The following is a 24364-nucleotide window of genomic DNA, read 5'->3' as shown; positions in this document are numbered from 1 at the left end:
AATTAGTTTTATAAGATAAGTTAGGCTTATAAATTCATTCAAATCATACTTAGTGGGCCTGATTGGGTCTGGACTACTTGAGTGCTACCGAGCTTGACCTTTCTTTGGGGGTAATAATACTCTGGTTTACTTTCAGAAAACTCTCATATAAAATAAAATAAACGATTCAATATTTTTAAATTTTAATATAAAAAATAATAATTTAATTTTTTTAAATTTTAATAAAAAATAATATTAAAATAATATATTTTAATTATATTTTATTTTATTTTTAATTTTAATCTCAATTTATTTCATTTTATCTCTAAAAACAAATGAGGCGGTGTTGTGTTGGGCCAGATTGGGCCTGGGAGTTGGAGGCCATTAATTACTTGCAAGCAGTCCGAAGAATGTTGCAGGGCCTACCGCCTGCCTCTTCGTGGTCCAGCATGTTCCAGAACGGGGCTCGCTCATCCACGCCCACCTATATTTCAGTTTTGTTTTTTGTTTTTTTGTTTGTTTTTATGTGTATCGTCCGTCGTTTCTTTTTCCTTTAACCAGTACTAGGTTCGATGCGTGTCGCAGCTGGAGATCTTAATTTCTCGCCACAAATATACCATTCTCAAGCGTCAGGCTCTCCGTTTCCGCAATTGACAGCCGAAGTGCCCCCTCCTACCCTTTCGTGATCTCGATCTTCCGCACGAAGAATACTTCCTAGGGTTAGGGTTCAGAGGCGACGGAAAGAGTGTGAAGAGCGAAAGAGAGGAATGGGAAGGGGAAAGGTGCAGCTGAAGAGAATTGAGGACAAGACCAGTCGGCAAGTGACTTTCTCGAAGCGGAAGGGCGGGCTGATGAAGAAGGCTCGAGAGCTCGGAGTGCTGTGCGACGTGGAGGTGGCGCTCATGATCTTCTCCGACCAAGGCAGGCTCTATGAGTTCTCTAGCGCCGAGAGGTTGGCCTTTCTTGAACTTTCACACACGCTCCCCCCATCTTCAAATAAAAAGCAAAAGGTCCTTTCTTAAATGTTTGAGCTCGCAGTACTCGCTTTCTGTGCTCTGTGCTCTGTTTCTGATAAAATAAAAAAAATAAAAATAAAAAAGCATCTTAGCTTCGAGAGTCGGACATCTAGAAAATATCTTCCTTCCTCGAAGATAAGATATTATTTGCGCCGCATCTTCATACGTGTTCCGCTATCTCCTGCTGCTTACCAGTACCAATACGAAACCCTAGTTTGACGGAGCCCTGTTCGCTGGTTGGAAATGGGTCAAACCCGCTTGATCACTGGTCAAGTCGGGTTGCTCATATTCCCTAGATGGATCAGCTTCCGGTCGGTGGCTGATATGCTTATTAAGTCATGCCTGTAATTTTATTGTTCAATGTTTTTTTATTTTTTTGCAATATGCTATTGTTGTGCCTTTCAGACTTTTTATCATGAACATGCGAACATGCGTAACTTGTGTGGCTTTCCAGGCCAATCAGCTTGTAATTTTTGGGTTTAATCTTGTACATGAAATTATCATATTGCGTGCTTATTGTCCTTGCCTAGTTGAATTCGTTTATAATTTAGTAATAAATAGTATATTCTCAAATTCGTTTATAACTAATTTTAACAGAATGTAAATTTGTATAGATTGTGATTAAAAAAATTTATAAATTTGGAATTTAATTAGTTATGTACGTTTATTCACAATTTAAATAGATCGCGTGCCTATCACAAATTATCTAAATTATTGTTGAAGAAGTGCAATTCCTACGACTTGTTTATCAATTTCTTTCTAGGACACTTTTATTTCACACGTAAATTGTCAGCCAATAAAGGTCGTTTCTTTTGGCATCTATGGCCTCGTAAGTAGGCTTTTTCATTTTGAGCTGGCCACGCCCATGGACTTTGTTAACCCGGGCTCTTCTTTTTTATTTAGTTCAAGGCCCAATATTGTAGTTGTCTATCAAGTAAGGCGTTACTCATCATAGCATTTGTCTCTTTTTTATATGAGCGATATTCGGGGATCGAATTCTGACACCTCAGACCCCTTGCTGGGAAAAAAAAAAAAAAAAACTAATGCTATTTATAGTGAATGGAAATGGCAATGGCAATGTACAAATAGGGTTCTTTGTGCCATTTGTTGACAGTGTGACTATATTGTATAATTGCAAGGGAATGTCAGCTCGGAAAATCATCTTTTAAGCTTCGTGTGATTGATCAGTATATTAAAAAAAAAGGTGTTAACCATCCTATGCAGGCGGGTAGACCCAACACCTCGTAACCATATAGGCAGGATGGCTCAAATTACCCTCGGCCCTCTCACACAGTGCCGCACCCAGATTCGCTCAACAGATAGGTGGGCTAGGTTTGGTATTTGCCCTGGGCTTCGAGTTAGTTGGGTGTTCAATAGCACCGACCTAGGGTTTCTAAACCACAAAAGAAAAAAAAAAAAAAAAAAAAAAAAAGATGGAGAGCTTGAGAGGGATTACGTGTACATTGTTGGTAACCTTGTCGAAGTTTAAATTTACAAAAACAATTGGTTATTAATGAGAATTTTTTTTCTTGGTAAATAAGATTTTATTGATAGTAGGAATAGCCAAATGTCCTAGTACACCAATTATATACAAAAGCAATGCCTAGGAGTGATATTCTTCTAATACAAGAAATTCATGGATGTTTATGCCATTAAAATATATTATAATCAACCATTGGAACAAGTTGTTAAACAAGAAGGTTTTAAGTTTATCCAATGACCGTTCTCGATCATCAAAACTTTGCATGCTCCTCTCCCACCAAAGACACCATCATAGTCTGACTAGAATCATCTTCTAAATTGTAGCAATCTGAGAGGTGCCTTGGAGACCTCTCCATGAAATAGGTCAATCATCCTTCTTGGCATCATTCAAACTAGACCCACATTTGCAAGAAAGTCAATCCACAAAGTCATGGAAATCTCACAATGACTTAATAGATGATCAACGGATTCTTCACTCTTTTTACACAAACAATGTCAATCCAAGATTATTTTTTTTTTTTTTTGATAGATAATATGGATTTTATTCATAGTAAATAGGCAATGCCCAAGTACACGGGTAGTATACAAGAGAATAAACCTAAATACAATCTAAAACAGAAACAGAACTAAAGAAAAACATTACAAAAGTTGATATCCCTTAAAAGATTATTCGCCCAAAAGTTTAAAGTGTTGAAGAAAAAGTCCCTAAGTTCCATCCTTGTGCGTTCTCGATCTTCAAAACACCTCCCATTTCTCTCGAGCCATAGACACCAGAATAAGCACAGTGGGATCATTCTCCACTCCTCTATATTTCGCCTACTTCCAGCTGCTCCTTGCCAGCAAATCAAAAAATCCACCACTTGAAAAGGCATGACCCAAACGATGCCTAGTTTGACGAATAACTCATTCCACAAAGCCATTGCCATTTCACAATGAAGAAACAAATGGTTGACAGATTCACCATCATTTTTACACATGGTGCACCAGTCCATCACATAAAAGCCCCTTTTCCTCAAATTATCGGTAGTTAAAACTTTCTCAAGCGACACCAACCAGCCAAAAAACGCAACTTTACTGGGCACTTTAGCTTTCCAAATACATTTCCAGGGAAAAGTTATATTACCAAGGCTAGTTAAGATCTTGTAATAGGATTTCACAGAAAATCTGCTTTTAGAATCATGAGTCCACTGCAGCATATCATCCCTTGTCTGATCAATCTTAGAAGCATAAAGGATAGCATAGAAATCAGCAGCTTCGCTCACTTCCCAGTCCTGTAAGTCTCTAGAGAAATCCACATTCCAGTTTAGCATGTTATTAGTGAACAAGTAAGAATCTGCCACTGCAGCCCCTTTACATGTAGCAATCCTGAATAGGCGAGGGAATGCTAATTTAAGAGCTAGATCACCACACCATACATCATGCCAAAAAGAGATGTTGGATCCCGTCCCCACTTTGAGATTAGTGTTTCTGACAAAGTCCCCCCATCCCTTACGAATAGACTTCCATAGACCCACCCCAAACACCCCTTTTATTTCATTAGTACACCAATTCCCCCAAATCCTTCCATATTTAGCATCAACAATCTGTTTCCACAAAGCAGTATCCTCATTGTTATACCTCCAAAGCCACTTCCCAAGAAGAGCTTTATTAAAAATTTTCAGATTCCGCACACCCAAACCTCCACAAGACACCGGAGTAGTAACCTTCTTCCAATTCACCAAGTGAAGTTTTCTTTCCCCCCCTTTTCCATCCCATAAGAAATTTCTGAAAATCCTCTCAATAAGATTTACCACTCTCATTGGAATAGGAAAAAGAGAGAGGAAATAAGTAGGTAAATTAGACAAGGTGCTTTTAATTAATGTAACTCTGCCCCCTTTGGATAAATAGATCTTTTTCCAGCCAGCTAATCTCCTTTCAATCTTTTCTATCACCCCATCCCAAATGGAGACAGAATTATGGGGAGCCCCCAAAGGTAAACCAAGGTATTTCATAGGTAGCGAAGAAACTTTGCAGCCCATAATATTAGCCAAATCATATATATTGCTGACTGAACCCACTGGAACGATTTCAGACTTATTTAGGTTTACTCTAAGTCCAGAAACAGCTTCATAACATAACAATAAAGCTCTCAAGGCCCGAAGATGATCCTGGTTAGCTTCGCAGAAAAGTAAAGTGTCATCTGCGAAGAGAAGATGAGAAACAGTGATGCAGCCCCTATCAGCATCTCCCACCTTGAAGCCTGCCATATAACCTCCATCAATTGCCAACTCAATCATACGACTCAAAGCGTCCATGACTAAGACAAAGAGGAAGGGAGACAAGGGATCTCCTTGCCTTAAGCCACGAGAACTGCTGAAAAAACCAGCCGGACAGCCATTCACCAAAATAGAAAACTTGGTCGTAGAAATACAATGAGTTATCCAAGAGCACCATTTCTCCCCAAAGCCAAATTTCTTAAGCAAATAAAGAAGAAAGTCCCAATTTACATGGTCAAAAGCTTTTTCCATGTCTAATTTGACTAAGATTCCAGATTGACCTGTCCTTATTCTGTTTTCCAAACACTCATGAGCAATAAGAACCGAATCAAGAATTTGTCTTCCCTTCACAAACGCGTTTTGAGGCTTTGTGATAATTTTATCCATAACCATGCTGAGGCGATTGGCTAACACCTTAGAGAGGATCTTATAGACCCCGTTGACCAAGCTGATTGGTCGAAAATCCCTTATTTCAACAGCACCTACCTTCTTAGGGATAAGGGCTAAAAAAGTAGTATTAAGACTCTTTTCGAATTTGCTGTAGGAGTAAAATTCTTCAAAGACTTTCATAACATCATCCTTCAAAATATCCCAACAAGCTTGGAAAAAAGCCATAGAGAAACCGTCAGGACCCGGAGCTTTATCCTTAGACATGCCCCTAACCACATCTAGCACTTCATCTTCCTCAAAGGGCCTCTCCAGCCAAGAAGCAGTTTGATTATCTATGGATTCAAAAACCAGCCCCTCTAACTTGGGCCTCCAAGAGAAATCTTCCCGAAAAAGTTTCTCATAAAAATTCGCAATATGCTCTTTTATCTCTTCCTTATCACAAATCACATTATCGTCAACCTGGAGGACTTCTATGGCATTATTTCTGCGATGTGAATTAGCCATTCTATGAAAGAATTTCGTGCATTTGTCTCCTTCCTTGAGCCATAAAATCCTGGATTTTTGCCTCCAAGAGATTTCTTCCATAAGCATTAATTTATTAATATCCGCCGACACCCTTATCTTCAATTCCTTTTCATCACTAGAAATTGTACCCCTCAACTCCTTTTCCTCCAAATTAGACAACTGTTCCAGCAGGCATAATCTGTTGTTCTTGACATTGCCAAAAAACTCAGCATTCCATTTCTTCAAATCTCTTTTGAGTTCTTTTAATTTTCCTGCCAAGATAAAGCTGGGTGTACCTATAAAGTGATAGGAGGCCCACCACCTTCTAACTCTATCAACGAAACCTTCCTCCTTCAACCACATATTTTCAAATTTAAAGGGTCTTGGGCCACTAGCAATGCCCCCACAGTCCAACAAAATAGGATAATGGTCAGAAACAACGCGCTGTAACCTTTTCTGACTTAACTCCGGAAAAGTGGCTTCCCATGATGCTGAAACAAGAAATCTATCGATACGGGACCAAGCCCTTCCGTTTGACCAAGTGAAATCTCCACCCACCATGGGCAAATCAATCAATTGCATGTCAGAAATAAATTCAGAAAAGTCAAACATGGCTTTAGAAATAATCGAGTCCCCATCTCTCTCACAAGGAAAACGGGTAATGTTGAAGTCCCCTCCAACGCACCATGGAAGATCCCACCAACTACAAATGCCCGCAATTTCATCCCACAAAGAACTCCTACAAGAGTCTAAATTTGGCCCATAGATACCAGCAAAAGCCCATTCAACACCATCAACTACGTTCTTAAAATGGCAAGCCACCAAGAATTCTCCCACATAGTGATTAATCACTTCCACTACCCTTCGATCCCACATAACAATGATACCTCCGGAGGCTCCGTTAGAGACTAACTCAACCCAACCCACATAGTTACAATTCCATAAATTATGAATCACCGATTGGCTAACCGCTTTCAGTTTAGTTTCTTGAAGACAGTAAATATCAGCCTTCCACTGCCTTAACATATTTTTTACCCGAAGACGCTTTCTAAAGTCGTTCAACCCCCGAACATTCCAAGAAATAATTTTAGGTTTCATAAAGAACATTAACAGCCCTCTCCTTAGCTTTATCTCTAAGAGTACTCCCACCCTTGGAATTGTAATTAACCGTGCATTCCAACCTCTTGAGCTCCCTTTCCTTCTTAATTGCAGACCTTGCCAGGGCAGGATGCCCAGCTTCGATAGCCGTGAGGAGAGCTCTGAATTGCTCTTCATAACCCTCACAAGAAATACCAAGAAAACTACTAAGGTCTTCTGCCTTTCTTACAACCCAATCAGAAGGATTACTAGACCAATCAGTACCAGGGCTAAAAGAGCATAAAGGAGCTATATCAAGGTCTTCATCGGAGTCTGGTAACTCACCAGCTTCACCTAATGTAGAAGCATCCCCACCTAATACCAATTGCAGCTCGGGATTAGAAAACTTGGAGCAAGGAACCCGTGTATATACAGACCCTATTTCTCCCTCGATAACGGCATCAGTAGCTTCAACAGCATCCCCATCTGTTGAAACAAAGGTGGACTTCACAATCCCCACCTCTAGTGTAGATCTCGACTCCCCTGAGGAAATGCCAGCCTCTTCCTCTTCATTCGTATCTGCCTGTACCCCTAGCTGTTCCTCAGAGACAGCCTCCCAACTCGCTAGCACCAAACAGGGATGGTCACCCGAACCTATCGGCGTGTTCTGTGAAGACAGAAGTGTAGCCGAGGCGTTATTTTCCTCTTCCCGACCCTGCTGCTCGAACCGAGATTCGGGAACCCTACTAACTGTAGGGGTTTGGGACGTCGGAAAGCCTCCAGAGGGTTCGCCTGCAACCGCCGGCGACGTCTGTGTCAGTGACGAGGCCGGAGCAGCCATCGGGTCACCTGGTATCGGACTGAGGTTTGGAGAGGCCGAAATATCGGCCTTTTTGAGAATCGGCTTGATAGGAGTTGCCCGTAACTGAGGTACGGGGCTTGTAGATGGGCTCGCAGCCCGTGGATTTGAGGCCCGTTGGCCTGGACTAGGTGTGTGGTCTATTGGGATGGGGACCCGTGGGCTTGGAAGCTGTTGGGGTAAAGAGGTGGGTTTAGAGTATAAATTGGAAGTAAATGGGCCCGGGCCCAGCCCACCCTCTGGCCCTCCCAATACAACCAAATTCCTGCTCCCATTTAGAGACCCATATCTTCCCACTTTGGGAAATGATTTTTCAGAGGCATGCAGGGAGATTGACGCCGAAGGAGTAGATGTCGAAGTCTCCTTACCCAGTCCCATCACCATATTCAGACTCAAATCAACCTTTTGCACCAGTAAAGAAACTTCCTCCAGCACGCCAGAAAGCTGAGCTCTGACAGCCCAAAGTACACCCTCCACTTCCCCTACTGTTTTGCCCCTGACAAGAGACGTCCCCGTGTCCCCTGGGAAAGGACCAGCTGCTTTCTCCTTCTCTTCCATGGCTGATTTGAAAGCTGCCTCAGAACCAACCACCATGGCATAGGATTTCAAGGCCTGGACAGACTTTCCATCCCTCTGTGACACTGGTTGCGCCACCGTGTGTTCCACTGTTTTTTTTAAATTGTAGGCAAAGCCTTCCCAGCCGTTGCTCTTTAAACCTTCTGGAATGATCACTGAGCCTCTTCTCCTTCCATTACTATACTCCTCCAAAAGAAGGTAATGTCCTCTAGAATTTCTGAGAAGCTGTATAGTGAACATCCCGTTACCCACCCTCTGTTTTTTGAAGAAATCACCACGCCATCTGGTTCTGATGGCTTCTCCCACCATATTCACCACCCAAGAGGCAGTCGAGCCATTTAAAAGAATGAAAAGAGACATCCTTCTGCTTTTCTCTGTGATACGGAAGTTATAAGCCCCCTCTTTCGCAAAGATGAAAGTTTTCGATTCTACTGAAAAACGTCTAAGCTCTTCCATCATAAAGAAACCAACAGGAGATGGAAAAGAAAAACAGAAAAGAAAAACGTCGATCAATCCAAGATTATGATTCTCCGTTTCCTTAAGTTATCAGTAGTGAGAATCTTCTCCAAAGAAATTGTCCATACAAATAAGGATTCCTTTAAGAGAGCTTTCGTCTTCCAAATCCTCTCGCATGGGAATGAATTTACAATATGCTTAGAGATGGATTGGTAGAAAGAGCGTATGGTGAACTTCCCCTTCGCCAAGGGTCACCAAAAAAGCTTGTCTTCACCCTAGCCCCTCGTAAGACCAGAATATATTAGATTGTAAGATTTAGAGATTGCTTCAGCTTCCCAATCAAGGATAGCTCTAAGAAATGTAATATTCCATTGGGAAGTATCATTAGATTGGTCAAGGAGGTCTACAATCGGAGCTCTCTCTCTCTCTCTCTCTCTCTCTCTCTCTCTCTCTCTCTCTCTTTAACGTTAGGGAACCTCTCCAAGGCAGGGCCCTTTGGACCTACCCTTGTAGAGTGGCTTCCTTTATTCTTTCTATACCAAAGAAGTCGGAATAAGCTTCCTTAAGTGCTTTATCACCGCATCACATTTCATGCCAGAACTTAATTAAGGATCTGTTACCCGCCTCCAAATGGGTAAATCTAGAAAATTAAGTTAGTCCACGCCGAATGTGTCAGAGCCCCACCCCATAGGACCGAAACCAACCTCCCCATGCTCTTCCATACTTCGAGTTTAAAACTATTCTCTACAAAGCTCCATGTTCTATGGGATATCTCTATAGCCATTTGCCCAACAAGGCCTTACTAAAAAACTGCAAATTACAAATGCCCAACCTTCTTTGGAAACTAAAGAACAAATGGTGACCCATTTTACTAGATGAAATTTGAACACATCGTTCATCCCTCCCTATAAAAGAGTGAGTTCATGTTTATCGGTTAATAAAATTTTATCGATTGTAAAAATAGGCAAAAGCCTAAGTATAGGAGTCAATTAATGATTGAACATAATATTAAAGTGTAATCTTGAGTTCGTACATTGATATCATTCTTTAATCCCGATTTTTGGTTGAATATTCTTTAGATATTAAAGTCCATTTCCCATGCGAAAAAAGGTAGAAATGTTATTAAATTATGAAACTCACCGTGTTCCATCAATTCGACATGATTTTTACATCTAATAAACTGTTTTTGCTCAAAGTTCTGATTCCTAGATGTATTTAAAGGATTAGAAAATTAATTAGATGTAATTTATTAAAACAATAGATATAAAGAAACCTCTAGGGTTGGCTCAAGTGGTAAAAGTTTTGGGTTCGTGAGTATGCTCCCTTTAAATCTAAAATTCAAATCCATTTGGGAGCAAATAATCTCTAAAGGCCATCGAACTAAAGGATTTTCTCCTTACATTATCTGATGTACACTTATAGAAAACACCTTGCCGAGAGCCTATATACCCTCAGAATTAGTCGGGACACCATTTTCAAACACCCAGTGCCAATCAAGAAATAACTATAAAGTAAAACTATATACATTTCAAGGTGTTTAGAAAATCACAAATTGAACTCAGACATTTCTCACTATTATAATTGTTTAGCTGCTAAACATCTTTTATAGGTAATAAAGAAGTTTTATTAAAAAGATTTAAGCATAGCCTAAATGCACAACACGTATACAAGAGAAATATCTTACTAGGATTTATAGCTAAAGTAATAATTTCACAGACATCTAGACCATTAAAATCTATCGCCCGAGCACAAAGGAATGAAGTTTTAAAAAAGAAAACTTTCAGTTCATCTATTGTCCTCTTGCAATCTTTAAAACTTCTATCATTCTTTCCCGAAATGCACCAACGTATATATAGAAGCCATCTTCCATATTGATGCCACTTTTGGATTGCCTTGGAGGCCTCTTCAGCTTGCTAGAAAATCCCTCAGACTTCTAAGCATATCCATAATACTCCAACTCCCCCAAAAAAGTCATCCTACATGGTCTTGGCTACCTAGCAGTGTAGAAACAGATAATGTACCGTTTCACCATTCTTCTTATATATGTAAACACCAATCCAAGTTCTCCATTTACTCGGATTATCTATAGTAAGTATCTTTTTTTAAAGAAGTTCTCCAAACATAAAATATTGCTTTCAAAAGAGCTTTAATCTTCCATATATTACTCCACAAAAAGGTATTCAGGCCTTGACTAGTCAAGATTTCGTAGAATGATCTATCTGTGAATCTACCTTTTCTTGAAGGGGCTTTAATTGAACTTGTTTTTAATTCGTACTGTCACACTTATAGAACAAAATAAAACAAGGAACTTAGGTCTCATTTGGATATACAGATAAAATGAGATGGGATGAGATAAGAAATTTGTTAATAGTAGTGAAATAATTTGTGAATAGTAGTGAAATGATTTGAATTAGGATGTTTTATGGAATTTTGAGAAAAGTAAGAGAAAAAGTTGAATAAAATATTATAAAGTTAAAATATTGTTAGAATATTGTTTTTGTTTTGATATTAAAAAAAAATTGAAATGTTTTTTGTGCTTTGCTTGGAAGTTGTAATGATTAGGTAATGATTAGATGAAAAAGTTGAAAACTTGAAATTAAAAAGTGTTTGTGTTTTTAATGGTATTTACATGTTGGGATGAGATAAGATAAGATGGGTTCAGAGCATCTATGAAACCAAATGGAGCCTTAGTCACGACATCCAAGTCTGAATCCTTTGCTACTTTGGTGAAATCAACATTTCAATAATGAGAGCTTCCAGTGAAATCCCCGAGCTCACCTACTGAACCATTCTTTACCCATGGCTATTTAACATTTTTGTGTGACTAACTCATATTAGTTGTTACATTGCAAATTTATGTGATTTAATGCATTGTAAGTTCTTAGAATATAACATATCGAACAAGAGACTCTTACTTTTATCATACAATACTGAAAATCCTCTTATGATTGAGAGAGTCTTCATGCGCCAAAGCCATACAAAAGCGGGCTCTTTCACGCCCTCAATTATATATATGCCTTGACCAAGCATGAATGCCATCCTAGTTGCATCTAATGAACTTACAGAACTCCCTTTCTCCACTTTGAAAAAATTCAAGAACTCATCATCTTTATTGAAATTGCTATCTTACAGACCCAACCAACTTGATCTATCCTTTTACCTTAATATGAGATTTTAATATAGGGTTCACATAAAAGACACACACTCAACTTTCCTAAACCCTAAACGCAATAATCATATAATCCTTGGCCTGACATGACAGCTCTAGTGATAAGTTTGAATGTAATACATTTTCTGGCATAAAATGTACTAGAAAAACTACTACTTTTTTTCCTGCCTAGCCGGAACCTTTTGAAATAATTTTTAAATATGCACTTTTAGTATAGGTTTGTCTAGACATTTAGAATATTTTAAAATATTTGTGAATAGTATTAAAATAATTTGTAAATAATAATAAAATTGTTTGATTTAAAATTTTTTATTGGGTTTTGAGGAAAAAAAAAAGAGAGAAAAGATGAATAAAAATATTATAAAGTTAAAAACTCATTTGAATATAATTTTTTAATATTATTTTGTTTTGAAATTTGAAAATTTTGTGTTGTTTCTTATGTTTTGTTTGAAAGTTTTGGAAAGTTGTTTTGTGTTTTGTGGTTGGATAATAATTAGCTAATAATTAGATGAAAAAGTTGAAAATTTAAAATTAAAAAATGTTTTGTATTAAAGTAATGTTTGAAAAGAAATATATGAGAATACCTTAGTTTCCAAACCCATTATCAATTCCTAGAACAATTCAAATGCAAAAGTCACACATTCTACAATACTCTTATGCTCATACACTCAAACACTTGCATGTTATAGCCAAAGCTCATCACCGTGCCCTTCGGCTTGGCCATTGGCTGAACAGAGACAACTCAAGCCCTCATCAACCAACCGGCCAACACACACTAGACAGAGGTAGATTTAATCATGTGAAATCACCACTTATCGCAAAAGCTTAAACAGATAAGAAGAGGTAAATTTAATCATTTATATTTCTTTTAACAAATCTATCTTAACTGCCTAGAGAAACACAGTGAAAAAGAAAACTTAAAGCTCGTCCATTATCCTCTCTCAATCTTCAAAATTTCAATCATTTCTCTTATTCCAAATGCACCACAATAACCATATGGATGTCATCTTCCATATTGCTACTATTTGTGTTTTACCATATAGTCCCCTCCAGTTTGCTAGGAAGTTCTCTAATCTTCCAAGCGACCCATTCTAATAAAGAAATCATCCCATAGGGATTACAGGTACCTTACAGTGTAATAACAAGTGACAAATAGTTTCCTTAGTTTTCTTACACATTAATACCAATCCATCACAATGATTTCTTATTTTTGTAGTGAGAATCTTCCTTAGTAATGTTGTCCAAACAAAGAAAATTGCTTTCAAAGGCTCCTTTGCGAGTATTCTTTTGGTGTTGGGTCCTGCATGGTATGTTTACAAAGTGACATTGAGATTTATATCATTTCAGAGATCTCCAATTATAAAAGTAACCATTTCTTTTAAAGTATAGCACATATTTGTCAACTGCATTTTTGGTCATCGTAATTATAGTAGTAAAGTTGGTGTCAAGCCCCATATGGGATGTTTACAAGGTGAAATTGATGTCATTTCGGGGAGCTTCAATTTAATGTTAACTATTCCTTTATAGAGTATAGCTAACTCATATGTGGCAATTAGCGCATTCCTGGATCATGGCAATTATAGAATTAGATTCAATCTAGTAATACCATGCGGCACGAAGGCAATCATAGAATTAGATTCGATCTAGAAATACCATGTGGCGCTAAGGCACCATATCATTCGGGTTTTGAAGAATGCCAACTAGACTTTATAAGTTGTTCTAAATAACTGCAATTTAAAGTAGTTCAACTATATCCATATGTTATTGTCATTCTACCACTTCTGTTTTAGGTAAAACCAAACACTATATAGAGTACACTTTATGTCAAGTTTCTTTCCAACTTTTAATCACCTCCTCTAGTAAGAATTCCAACATCATAGTTTTTTTAAATTTAAAATACTAAAAGGAAAACGGATCAAGATTGCCTTAAAGTTTTTCCTGAACTTGAAGGTTTCAATTGTCTTTATCATTAATAATGTTTGAAAATTTCACACAGCCAACAGTAACTATTGTAGGATTTATTTCATATGTCTATCACTCTCCTACGTTTTTTTAATAGGTAATAGTAAATTTTATTGATATAAGAGGCATTACCCAAGTATACTAATGGTATACGAAGAATATGCCTTATTACAATTAAGTACTAGTAAGAGTTACTAGCAAATCATGAAAGTTATCCGTATTACAAATAATGGCCGAAGCCCAAGAAAGAAGTGTATTGTAGTTTCAGTTCAGCCATGTAATGCTCCATATATTCAAAGTACCTCTTGTTTCGCTCCAACCACACGTACCACGTAATGCAGTGAGAGATCATTCTCCACACAACAGCGATTTGGATATTTCTCTGGATACTTTTCCAGCAGCACATAAGATTTCTAATATTTCCAGGCATGACCCATGCCACCCATATCCTATTAAAGGCCTCATTGCATTAACATCATGCCACTTCACAGTGTAATAACAGATGATCAATTGATTTTCCATCACTCTTACACATATAACACCAATCTGAAATCTGAAATAATGAGACCACGTTTTTCAGATTATTCGATATGAGAATCTGCCCAATAGATACCATCCAAACGAAGAAAGGATCTTAGTTTTAAACCTCTCTAGTTTTGATTAAAACTTGAAAGGATTTCTGTCCAAATACTTACAAATTATTGTCAAGAGTTTTAAATATACTCCTCAACTACGGTTCATCCTCCCAAATGAAAATTTTTACTGAGTCGTACGCAAGCCAGATTTTTACATTAAATTCTAAGTACAAAGATGACATTAGCCCCTATTTAAAATAAAAATAACATCAGTGCCCTCTCCTAGCAAAATATGAAAAAATGGTAACCATGGGAGCCATGACCATTGCTTATGAAGCCACCATGGCAGCCTTCTGTGGCCAGCTTCATGGTGTGGTTGCTAATATATATATATATATATATTATATTTGAAAGGGTGCCAATTATGTTAATTCGACCATAGATAAAAGGTACAGAACGTACTTCCTAAATGATGCCTAAATCTAAGTTGGGGCAATTTGGAATAAAAAGTACAAAAAGTTGGATTTATGGGCTGAATTGTAATGTGTTATAGGTTGTAAAGGGTTTTTAACAATTTACCCTAACTTTTACTTTGGCTAATTTTTAACCTTGTTGATGAAGTAAAAGTCACTTTTGACCTTCAATCTACTTCCAAGTATATAAGACGACACGAACTCTTATTTGATACTCTTAGCCCAAATCTCATCAGCAAAAAGCAGATGAAAAATTGAGGAAACTATCATACCACCCACATGGAAACCGACTAATGGGCCCTCTCCAGTTCCAGTTGCCTCTTTTTCTATGGTTCTTATTTCTGTTCTACGTCTAATATCTAATCCGAGGTCTGGACCTATGAAAAGAAATCATAAAAGGCCGGGGGACAAACAACCTCCAAATTCCTCTGCCCCTAGTTCAAGCTTTTAAAGAGACTTTATATGAGTTCCAGGCTTCGGGTCAAATGATGAGTCTACATACCCTCCATGAGAATAGGGTAGTACCGGACTAGGTTTTTGGCTCAAACATCATGGGAGAAAAAAAGAATATAGGTAAGTTCCCGTGTCTCATCTATTTGTTGATTATTAAGTAAAAGGTTTGTGCACTTGTCATACAGGATTTCTTTTATTGCTTTCCAGGCAGCTGTATTATTTTGTGGTAAAATTCTTTCACGACAGTGCTGAACAATTGCAAAACTCCCATATATATTAACTCTTGACCATTATAGCATCTAGAGAGAGAGATGGTAGGGAATCTGGTTTTTATTAAGATATAAAATAAATAATACAATCTACTTTTTTTTATTAGTTTAAACTTTTAAGACAAGTGGTCATTTTACATAGTATTAGAACAGAGATCCTAAATTTGAACCTTGACTCTACAGTCTATCCTATTTAATTAAATATTCCACTTGTTGAGCCCCCCATTGAGAGAGAGTCTGGCCCACACGTGTGTGAGAATGCTAAGATATAAAATAAATAATAAACTCTACATCTTCCTATCAGCTAAGCTTTTAGAATTAGTGGTGATTTCACAGTTTTTGCTTCCCATCTCTAATTCTGTGAACCCGGAGTCAGATCATCTAATTCTTGTTTGGAAAGAATAGAGCATATTTTTGTTATGCTTTGGGTTTTAATACATAATCGTGCAATCTGGAAATTGCATAATGAATGTATTAACCTTTTCTTCTGATTGCAGGTCTGTAGAGTTGCTTAACTTCATTTAGACTTGGTTATCTTCCAAAAGGACTGCATGATGGAAAATGGCTGTTAGTCTACCACCTAAGAAATCAATGCATGAGATTGTTCCTTTCTTCTTCTTTTTTTTAGCTTTGTTTATCAGTGGAAAAGTGGAAGTCGTGGTCTGAAACTATAGATAGAAAGGGAAAAACATTCTTATTTGATTGAACTTCATGGAAGTTCCACAACCTTGAGAACTGTGATTTTAGTATTGAAGATAATATGTGTTCTTGCTTTAAGCAAAAAGATTCACAAAGTCTGTCTATGAAGACTAAGAATAGTAAGGAAATCAGTCATGTTTAAACTTGATTCTCCCCAAAACTGCTGTAACGTGCACTTGCTTGAAATTCGACATTAAACAATGTAAGAGACAGTCCTTCTCAAAATTGATGAAACACCATAAATTTTGACCATATGTCAAGTTGCAAGGTGTAGAAGCCCTCGGTAATTAGAAATGCCTTATTGAAGTTGATGGATTTATAGGCACCGATCAAGAATCATGCAGTAATGTCATTAAATAAAATGCTTAAAGATTATGACACTAGCCTTTTAGCAGATTGTTAACTTGGTTAGCATTGTGCTACTTTAGATTTGACCCAAAATACACATAAATGCATACTTATATATAAATCTTCAAATAATCATGACAGCTCAAATAATAGATTATAAAGATACATTTTTTTATAAATAAGATTTCAAAGATAGATCAATTGCAATCAATTTGTCTCAACTCTTTAACACTGGGACACTCTGTTATTAGGGGCTCATATCTAGTGTTTGTGGTGTCCCCTGGGACATTATTATTGGGGTGATCATAACAGTATTGATAGAGAGTGTACTTCTTGTGTACTTGGATATAAATTTAGGTTGCGCCTTTTTAATTGGAAAAATAATAACAGTTTGGCTCTTGAGGAGTTTGTTTTTGGCATTGTTTTAGTTGTACTGTTTTTGGTAGCGTTTTGAGCTTCAGAGAGAACTGTCTTGCGCACTTAGAACACTCTCAATGTATCATGCAAACTGCACATGAATCTAAAATGGCAAACGATTTTTGAGAAAACACACTTTCTCGGTCATGCAAACCAAATGCAAAATCCACTTTTGATAATTTCACTCTGCCTTTGCGTTGACACTTGATGCATAGATTTTTTTTCATTTATTAGTTTCTCCGTTTCTCCTTGTTTTTTTTATTCTACTGTAGAAGAACTCTCCTTCTTTCATGGAAATAATTTTTCGTTGCTTATGATTTAGAGTATATTCATTAACAAAGTAGACTACATAGTCTGGAAGTCATTAAATTCATTACACATCCATGTTCATTATACATTACTTTGAAACATTAATAATTTAGTGTATTTTGTTTACTTCATTTGTTGTTAAAGTAACTAATAGATTGGGGACAATGCAAAAATTGAAGAATTGTATGACATTGAAAATTTGTTGGTAGTTAGAGAGGGAAAATATAGTTTTTCAAATAAAGAATATTTAATTGATATAGAAAGATATTAATCTGATATAGAGTTCATTTAAAAATGATTAGCTAAAATAAATAAAGTAGCTTTTACTTGTGTATTTTAGATAAAAATACACATGATCCAATTGGAGTCTTAACTCTTAAGCCAAAGGCCATATAGAGCTCATGCATAAGGCTCGTTTTAATTCAAATACGAGGTGAGATGGTTTTAGATAAAAATTGAAAATTAAATAAAATATTATTAACCTTGAGGGGTAGCTCAATTGGTCAGGTCTTGGGTTTGTTCCCCAATGGTCTCTAGTTCGAGTCCCCTCAGGGCCACTGGAGGTTTACCTGGCCGTTAACTTCAGGGCCCCGTGGGATTAGTCGAGGTGCGCGTAAGCTGGCCCGGACACCCAAAGATATAAAAAATATATATATATATTGTTAGAATATTATTTTTTTATATTATTTTTGTTTTGAGATTTAAAAAAGTTGAATTGTTTATTATATTTTATGTGAAAATTTGATAAAGTTGTAATGATGAGATGAAATGATAAGAAACACTCTCTAAATATAAACAGGCTCTAAGAGAAGGCAATCAGACATGGCTTTTTTACTTAAACATGACTATATTAGTACCTTACCTATTAAGAATCAGATAGGAGAGACCAAGATGGCGGAAAGCCACAGACGCTCCCTCGAGTTTGGTTTGAACCGTAGTTTAAACCTCTCACCCTAGAAAATCCAATGAATCCACATATGACTAATGTCAATAGTCTAAGGTGAATTCATATTTAGATTCAAACCCAGAGCCCAATATATGCCCAACTAGTCAAGAGTAACATATTGAAGTAAATGTCAAATCATTTTGGTGTTCTAGGTCAGATCCATAGGCACATGACCATGCTGTTTTCTGGTCCCCTCCCTTTATTTGAATTATTGGTAAACACAAAGCCATATAAGTAAACTATAAAACAACAATATTTACTCTATTTAGGGTGGAAAAAATATATATTTAGAATTACTTAATTACTAAAGCTGTTAAATGACGAATATTCATCATTTAAATTAGCAGTTTGGGCACGTTTGGTATGCAGAGTGGTCATTCATAATTTAGGAATATCAATATTCATCCCGATTCATAGAAAGCCTATCGGCCATATAGAAGTGTGCATCATTGTGTCTGAAAGCAAAAGGGTCTAATCAAATGAGACAGACATTACTAATAAAGTTTTAAGAATAAGCTCTCTGTTTTTTTTTTTTTTAGTGGTAATTTACACGTGAACCTATTACTCTCAATTCACTTTTTGGTTCTTCACTTTGTTCTCATAGGAGAGGATGTCATTTGAACTAGAATTTATTAACAATTAACTAATTAATACAACATTTTGATTCTAGAAACTGAAGAATCTATAAAGACCAGAGCCGACACAATTCATGTCTTGAAATAGAAAATTGCTAGTGTGGTTGCATTCATCTGTTTTCTAAAGTCTAGGTTAGGTTACCTTTGAGACCCATCCAAATAATTCCTTTGACATCTTGGATTAGATCGATATGGACTTTGTCTGCCTTCAATTCATCTGTATCGCTGCCACGCACCCCATCACCCTAGATAGTAGATGCAGCCTCCTTCAGTACGACGATAAGTAACTGTTGTGGTGTAGGGTTATAAACGGGTTTAAGGTACAACCATCGGATTTGAAACGAACACTTGCCATGAAGTCAACAAGGAATTAAAGCTTCAAAAAAGAGTGTCTTGACTCTTGGACTAAGACATAGCGGCTTGCCCTGATTCATTCCAACACTTTAATTTGGTTGAGCAAAAATCAAGCTAATTTATTTCAACACAGATAATATGGCCTTTAGATTTGTACAACTAGGTTGTTACCATTTTAAGTACTGCTGCATGTCCAGTTAGTACATACATAAAATAATCTGGCTCAACACAAAAGGCCTCGTACAGTGGAAGACTTGCGGCTGATGCCAGTAGTTTTATACAAGTAACTGGCACAAGGACATCCTATAATACAAAGGCTACCGAAATTTCATTCTTCAAAGAGCACAATATATGACTGCGATTTGCATTATTGTAATTGTTGTTATTTTTCTATTGCATTCAAGTTTTATTGATATGAGAAACTATGACATTATCAATTCTTTTCTTACATTCTGCAACGCTCATGATGCAGTCTTGGAAAAATCCTCGAGCGTTATAGGAGACACGTAGAAGAAGAAATCGCTGTCCGCAGGAGTTCTGAGCTAGAAAAGGTTAGCCATAATCCGTTCAATGTTTTTTAGAGGTCTCCAATTCTAGAAAAGAAAATTGAATCTTAACCTTGGAGTCTTGGACCTTGCACAAACAGTTGCTATCACATATTTAAATACATGGAAGATCCTGAATTAGCAACTCAATTGATCGTAATTTCATTTACATATGCTAAAAGGAGATTTTGATGACTTTTTGTCGATGATTTTCCATAATTCAGCTATAACATTTAATTTATTTTGATACAGTGTTGATCACATTTAATTTTCCACACTACCAAGATTCTATATTTCTATGTCAATACTACATCAGACAATTTATTTTTCAGAAAGACTGGTTGTGTAATGACTCATGGAGGACGAAACAGGATATGGTACTAAGATGTCGACAAGGAACATAGCATTGTCAATGCTTATAGGAAGATGACAATGATTAAGATGAGAGTTTCTCCTTCCCAAGCATTGAAAATTAATGGCTTTAATCCTGTTACAGTCTTATATGATATTTTTTTCAAACTATTTGTCCCTGTTAAAAGATTTTCTTATCTCGAAATCTATGGTTCTTAACTTCTAAACATGTTCATTTAATATTTTGATGCTATTCTTTATGATATTCCTCTCTTACCCACTTTTTCCTTATCTTTCAGACGCATCATGCTGACTGCCCTGGTCTTCAGATGGGCGCTAGGCCACTGGAAATGATACAAAGGTAACATCTTTCAGGTCCATATACATGTGCTGCAATTGGCACGGTGGGAATAAATAACACATGTTACAGGGAAAACAACAGGTGCTTCTTTTACATGATTCAAAGTCAACATCTTGCGGACCAGTTCCCTTTTTGACATGATATTCTCCCAAACTAACGATCCTCTGTTAGCATGCACAAACCCTAGTTGCTCATTAACATAAGATCTTTGAGGCCCAAGTAGAAGTGCTTCAGTTAACCATACAATTGCATTCATTTTCATGCTTCTGGCAGGTACCTTGAAGAACAGAATATTCAAGAGAAAACCTTGATAGAACTCACTCACTTAGAGATAGAACTGGATGTGATGTTGAGACAAACCAGATTCAGAAAGGTCAATTCTTACAAGATACCTTTTCTTTTTTTCCTTCCAACTTGAAATATCAGAGTTGAATAGTTGAACCTGTGATCAGTGACTAGCTGTAGCCCTGAGATATTGATCTAGTATCAGAAGGTTCTAAGTAGCTTAAGGCAGACATTACCCTTTCCCAGTCATGCTTCATATATGGTGGCATCTTCCAAAATCCATGACTGCATTGGATTTCCTCTTGCAGTTGAGTGCAATAGCTTTATTACATACCGACCATAGCTCAAATATCTTATCAAAATATCATTCCACCCAGGAAGTTTCACACAGTTGATTATATGTTCTCAATACCATCTAATAATTAGACACCACTAACCAAAGGGATGCTCCATGGTTTATGGAAACGAAAAGGCTGTTTAGTTCTAGTTTTTTTTTTTTTTTTTCCTTTTGTTCATCAGCTGTTAACTCTATCAAGTATTTGCATCTTTTTTCCATTCTTTTGGATAATATAATCATTATAACTTAGAGCTGACTGGGAAAGATTATGCAGACTTGAATTTAGGATTATATAGACTTGGAGTAATTAATCATTACTAACAAACTTGAATTCAGTTAGTTTAAAGAATAAAGAAAACTTTAAGCCAAGACACCTATCTCAGGTTGAAGCCAAGAAACTAGACTGTTGCCATTGTCAGAATGAATGGATCCATGTACACCATACAAGAACCTCTGAAAATCCCATAAGTTTAAATGCGGGGAAATTTGAGTTTAGAGCATCTCTTAACACCTATATGGGGCTGAAATTATCTTCTATTGAAGAACATCAGATGCATTTGGTTCATTATCAATTTTAATGTCTTTATATTCATTTTTAAACTAGTTATGTGCATGATAAATGAGTGTTTTATCATGTGGAATACTCATGAGTTTGAATGGTAAACAGACACAGCTAATGATTGAAGCTATAAAAGCGCACTACGAAGAGGTATGCCTTTCTAACTCTTTGCGGATGTGAAACATGATGCATTTATAAGTAAATCCAGTGACAAAAGTAAGAACAAAACTTGACATAGCTTTCATGGAGCATTTAAGAAAAGGTTTCTAAACTCCTTCAGCATACTTCCTTAGAAAATCAATAACTTGTGTTCAAGTAGAGATTGAAGGGATAACTCTTGGTGAATGTGATCCTACAGTGTCTGAAACTGTTTACTTTTATAATGACTCTAGGGGGCTGTAACTGTAATCTTAACTAGTATTTTTTTTTTTTTTTGATAAGGCTCTTAACTAGTATTTTTGAAGTAAATGCAAATGTGGCTAGTGCTTTTATTAGATCATTTACAAATGTTGATAGCATCAATCTCAGCTAAAAGTGTAGAATTTGAGTTGTGCCACAATGAAATGGCATGACGAGATTTTAGGAATTTGAGTGGGGGGAGTTGTAATACGTTATATCTGTTAGAGGGTGGTGAATGAACTTTCATATTGAGCATTATTTGCAAAATCTGATCCAACTGTAGTAGTTTATTAATTGATAGATGCATATATGATGTTTACAATTAATAGATTCATTTATCCCACAATGATGCTAAAGCCATTGTGATATTAGAAAATCAAGCAGCTTTATCCACCACTACCATGGTCTAGGACCATCAAGAACAGAAGTAGATCAAAGATAGAGAAGACCCTCTCAATCTTACACATGCATGTTATGTTGATAGGGACATGGGGCATCGATGGGGGAGGGGATTTAGTGGTGAAAGTAATTCGGATGCTGATTATGGCGGAGAGTCGGGGCAGCCATGAAAAGGAGAAAAAATGTTCATCGACACTTCCACACATGACCGGATAATTATATGCCACCCATATCTCATATACCTCCTGTGACATTATCTTTTAATCTTTGAACCCCTAGTAGTTGGCTCAAGTGGTAAGAGCCTTTGTCTTGATGGTATGCTCCCTCTAGTCTAATGTTTGAACCCTTGGGTGCAAACAAATTCTAGGAGATATCATATTGGGAGAATTTTCCTTTGAATTATCCAATGTGCACTTGTGAGAAACTCCTTACCGAGGGTCCAAACACCCTTGTGAGTAGTCAAGACTTTCTTCCAGATAACCAGCACCAATATTGGAAAGAAAATCCTATGAACCTCTGAATTTAAAAAAATAAAATAAAATTAGAAATGATTCATGAGTTATGGATAGTGTCATGTCAGTACAAAAGAATAAAAATGAGATAGGGTTAGTAAATAGCCATTTCCATGCTAAAGATGGGTAGTATCATCAAACCGACGTCTTCAACCTATGACCCTTGTGTACCACATGATCGAGGTATATAAACACCGAGTACTGCCAAATATAAGTGGTTAATACAGCATGTGAATTTGGAATCGGTTTGAGCTTTAAAGTAAAGCGATAATTTGCATGGTATATCAAGACCCACTTGTAGACTCTACTTAAATACATGCCAACAAGTGCCATGTAGCTTACACTGAAATCATAGTTCGTGAGGAAGGTCTAGTATTGTGGCCATGATTTGCTGTGCAAAATGCTAATAATCCTATTGTGTATGCGTGCATTACATGAATTTGAAATGACAGTTTCTAACGGCTCAATAATACAAATATATAGCATGGATCATCACAAAACAGAAGCAGCTTTTTACAAACAGAAGGTTGCAATTCATTCATTGTGCAATGTTGAAATAATCCTTTTTAACAACATCTGCAATATATTAATGAACAGGAAAAGCAACTGAGAGAAGAGAAGACACTGATGGAGGAGGAGGTATGTAGCTAGAGAGAGAAAGAAATCTGAGAGAACTTTACTCAAATGAGTTTTTGTGTAATCTGGCTGAGCTCTGTGTCTGTACGTCGTGGCCTCAGATGGTAGCAATGATGGGTGAGAACCATGTCCTGAGACTGGGACTGGAGCCCAACAACGCCCGTGCCCCTCCACTCCAAGAAACCTTGCTTAATCTGTTTTGACCTAAAAGTGTCAATGCTTTCTTGCAACTCAAGAAGAAGTCTTCCTACCTCCTAGTTCTAAAGAATTCCAGGTGTCACTTTCAGACTCCCTGAAAAGCTGCATATCCACCCGACCTCCTGCATAGCTTTGGATTCCTTAATGGGGGGCTGTCATTCTTTATAGATATAGATTTGTCCAGTGCGAAATAATATATAATAATATGTTGAATTTATTTATTTTTTTTGGACAGGTCCAAGACCTGTTAAAGTATTGATATAGTTTATGTGTTTTTTTATTTTTTGACAAGTCCAAGACCCGTTAAGTATATAAGGTGATATTCACTTTCAAACACAATATCCATTTTATTCAACTTTTTATAAAGGTGTTGCTCCCAAGATAAGTGTAGTAGCTTGATTCCTTATCCAACAAGAGACTGAGATTTGATAAAAAAAAATATATATATAGAAATGTAAGGCTAAAGATGCATTGAACTTTTCAAGATATAATCCTGCGTGAACGCACAAGATTCGAAACATATATTTGGATCACTTTGATCCGAGTGATCATCTTGAGTAATAAATTTTATATTTTTTG

General features: G+C 36.8%; 1 protein-coding gene and 1 long non-coding RNA gene across 3 annotated transcripts; one reads left to right on the top strand and one right to left on the bottom strand.

Moving 5' to 3' along the window:
- Positions 1 to 489: 489 nt before the first annotated feature.
- Positions 490 to 24165, top strand: LOC122308190 (truncated transcription factor CAULIFLOWER A-like). 2 transcript variants are annotated; one of them, XM_043121386.1, is made up of 7 exons: positions 495 to 931; positions 19676 to 19754; positions 20399 to 20460; positions 20734 to 20833; positions 21750 to 21791; positions 23549 to 23590; positions 23689 to 24165. In XM_043121386.1, the coding sequence occupies exons 1-7, from the start codon at positions 747 to 749 to the stop codon at positions 23788 to 23790; spliced, it is 612 nt and encodes a 203-aa protein (XP_042977320.1). In that variant the 5' UTR covers positions 495 to 746; the 3' UTR covers positions 23791 to 24165. The 2 variants fall into 2 exon arrangements, with proteins under 2 accessions (XP_042977319.1, XP_042977320.1); XM_043121385.1 differs by lacking the exons at positions 23549 to 23590; positions 23689 to 24165 and adding an exon at positions 22413 to 22841 and having other exon boundaries at positions 490 to 931.
- On the bottom strand, positions 21194 to 23771 carry LOC122308201. The gene is made up of 2 exons (XR_006241947.1): positions 23632 to 23771; positions 21194 to 22955 (listed from the first exon to the last, which is right to left on the bottom strand). It is a non-coding gene; the product is annotated as an uncharacterized LOC122308201 (long non-coding RNA).
- Positions 24166 to 24364: the final 199 nt, after the last annotated feature.

This window comes from Carya illinoinensis, chromosome 4, assembly GCF_018687715.1.
Source record: "Carya illinoinensis cultivar Pawnee chromosome 4, C.illinoinensisPawnee_v1, whole genome shotgun sequence".
NCBI lineage: Eukaryota > Viridiplantae > Streptophyta > Magnoliopsida > Fagales > Juglandaceae > Carya > Carya illinoinensis.
The sequence above is the reverse complement of the archived record's forward strand: the minus strand, read 5'-3'. Positions and strand labels throughout refer to the sequence as shown.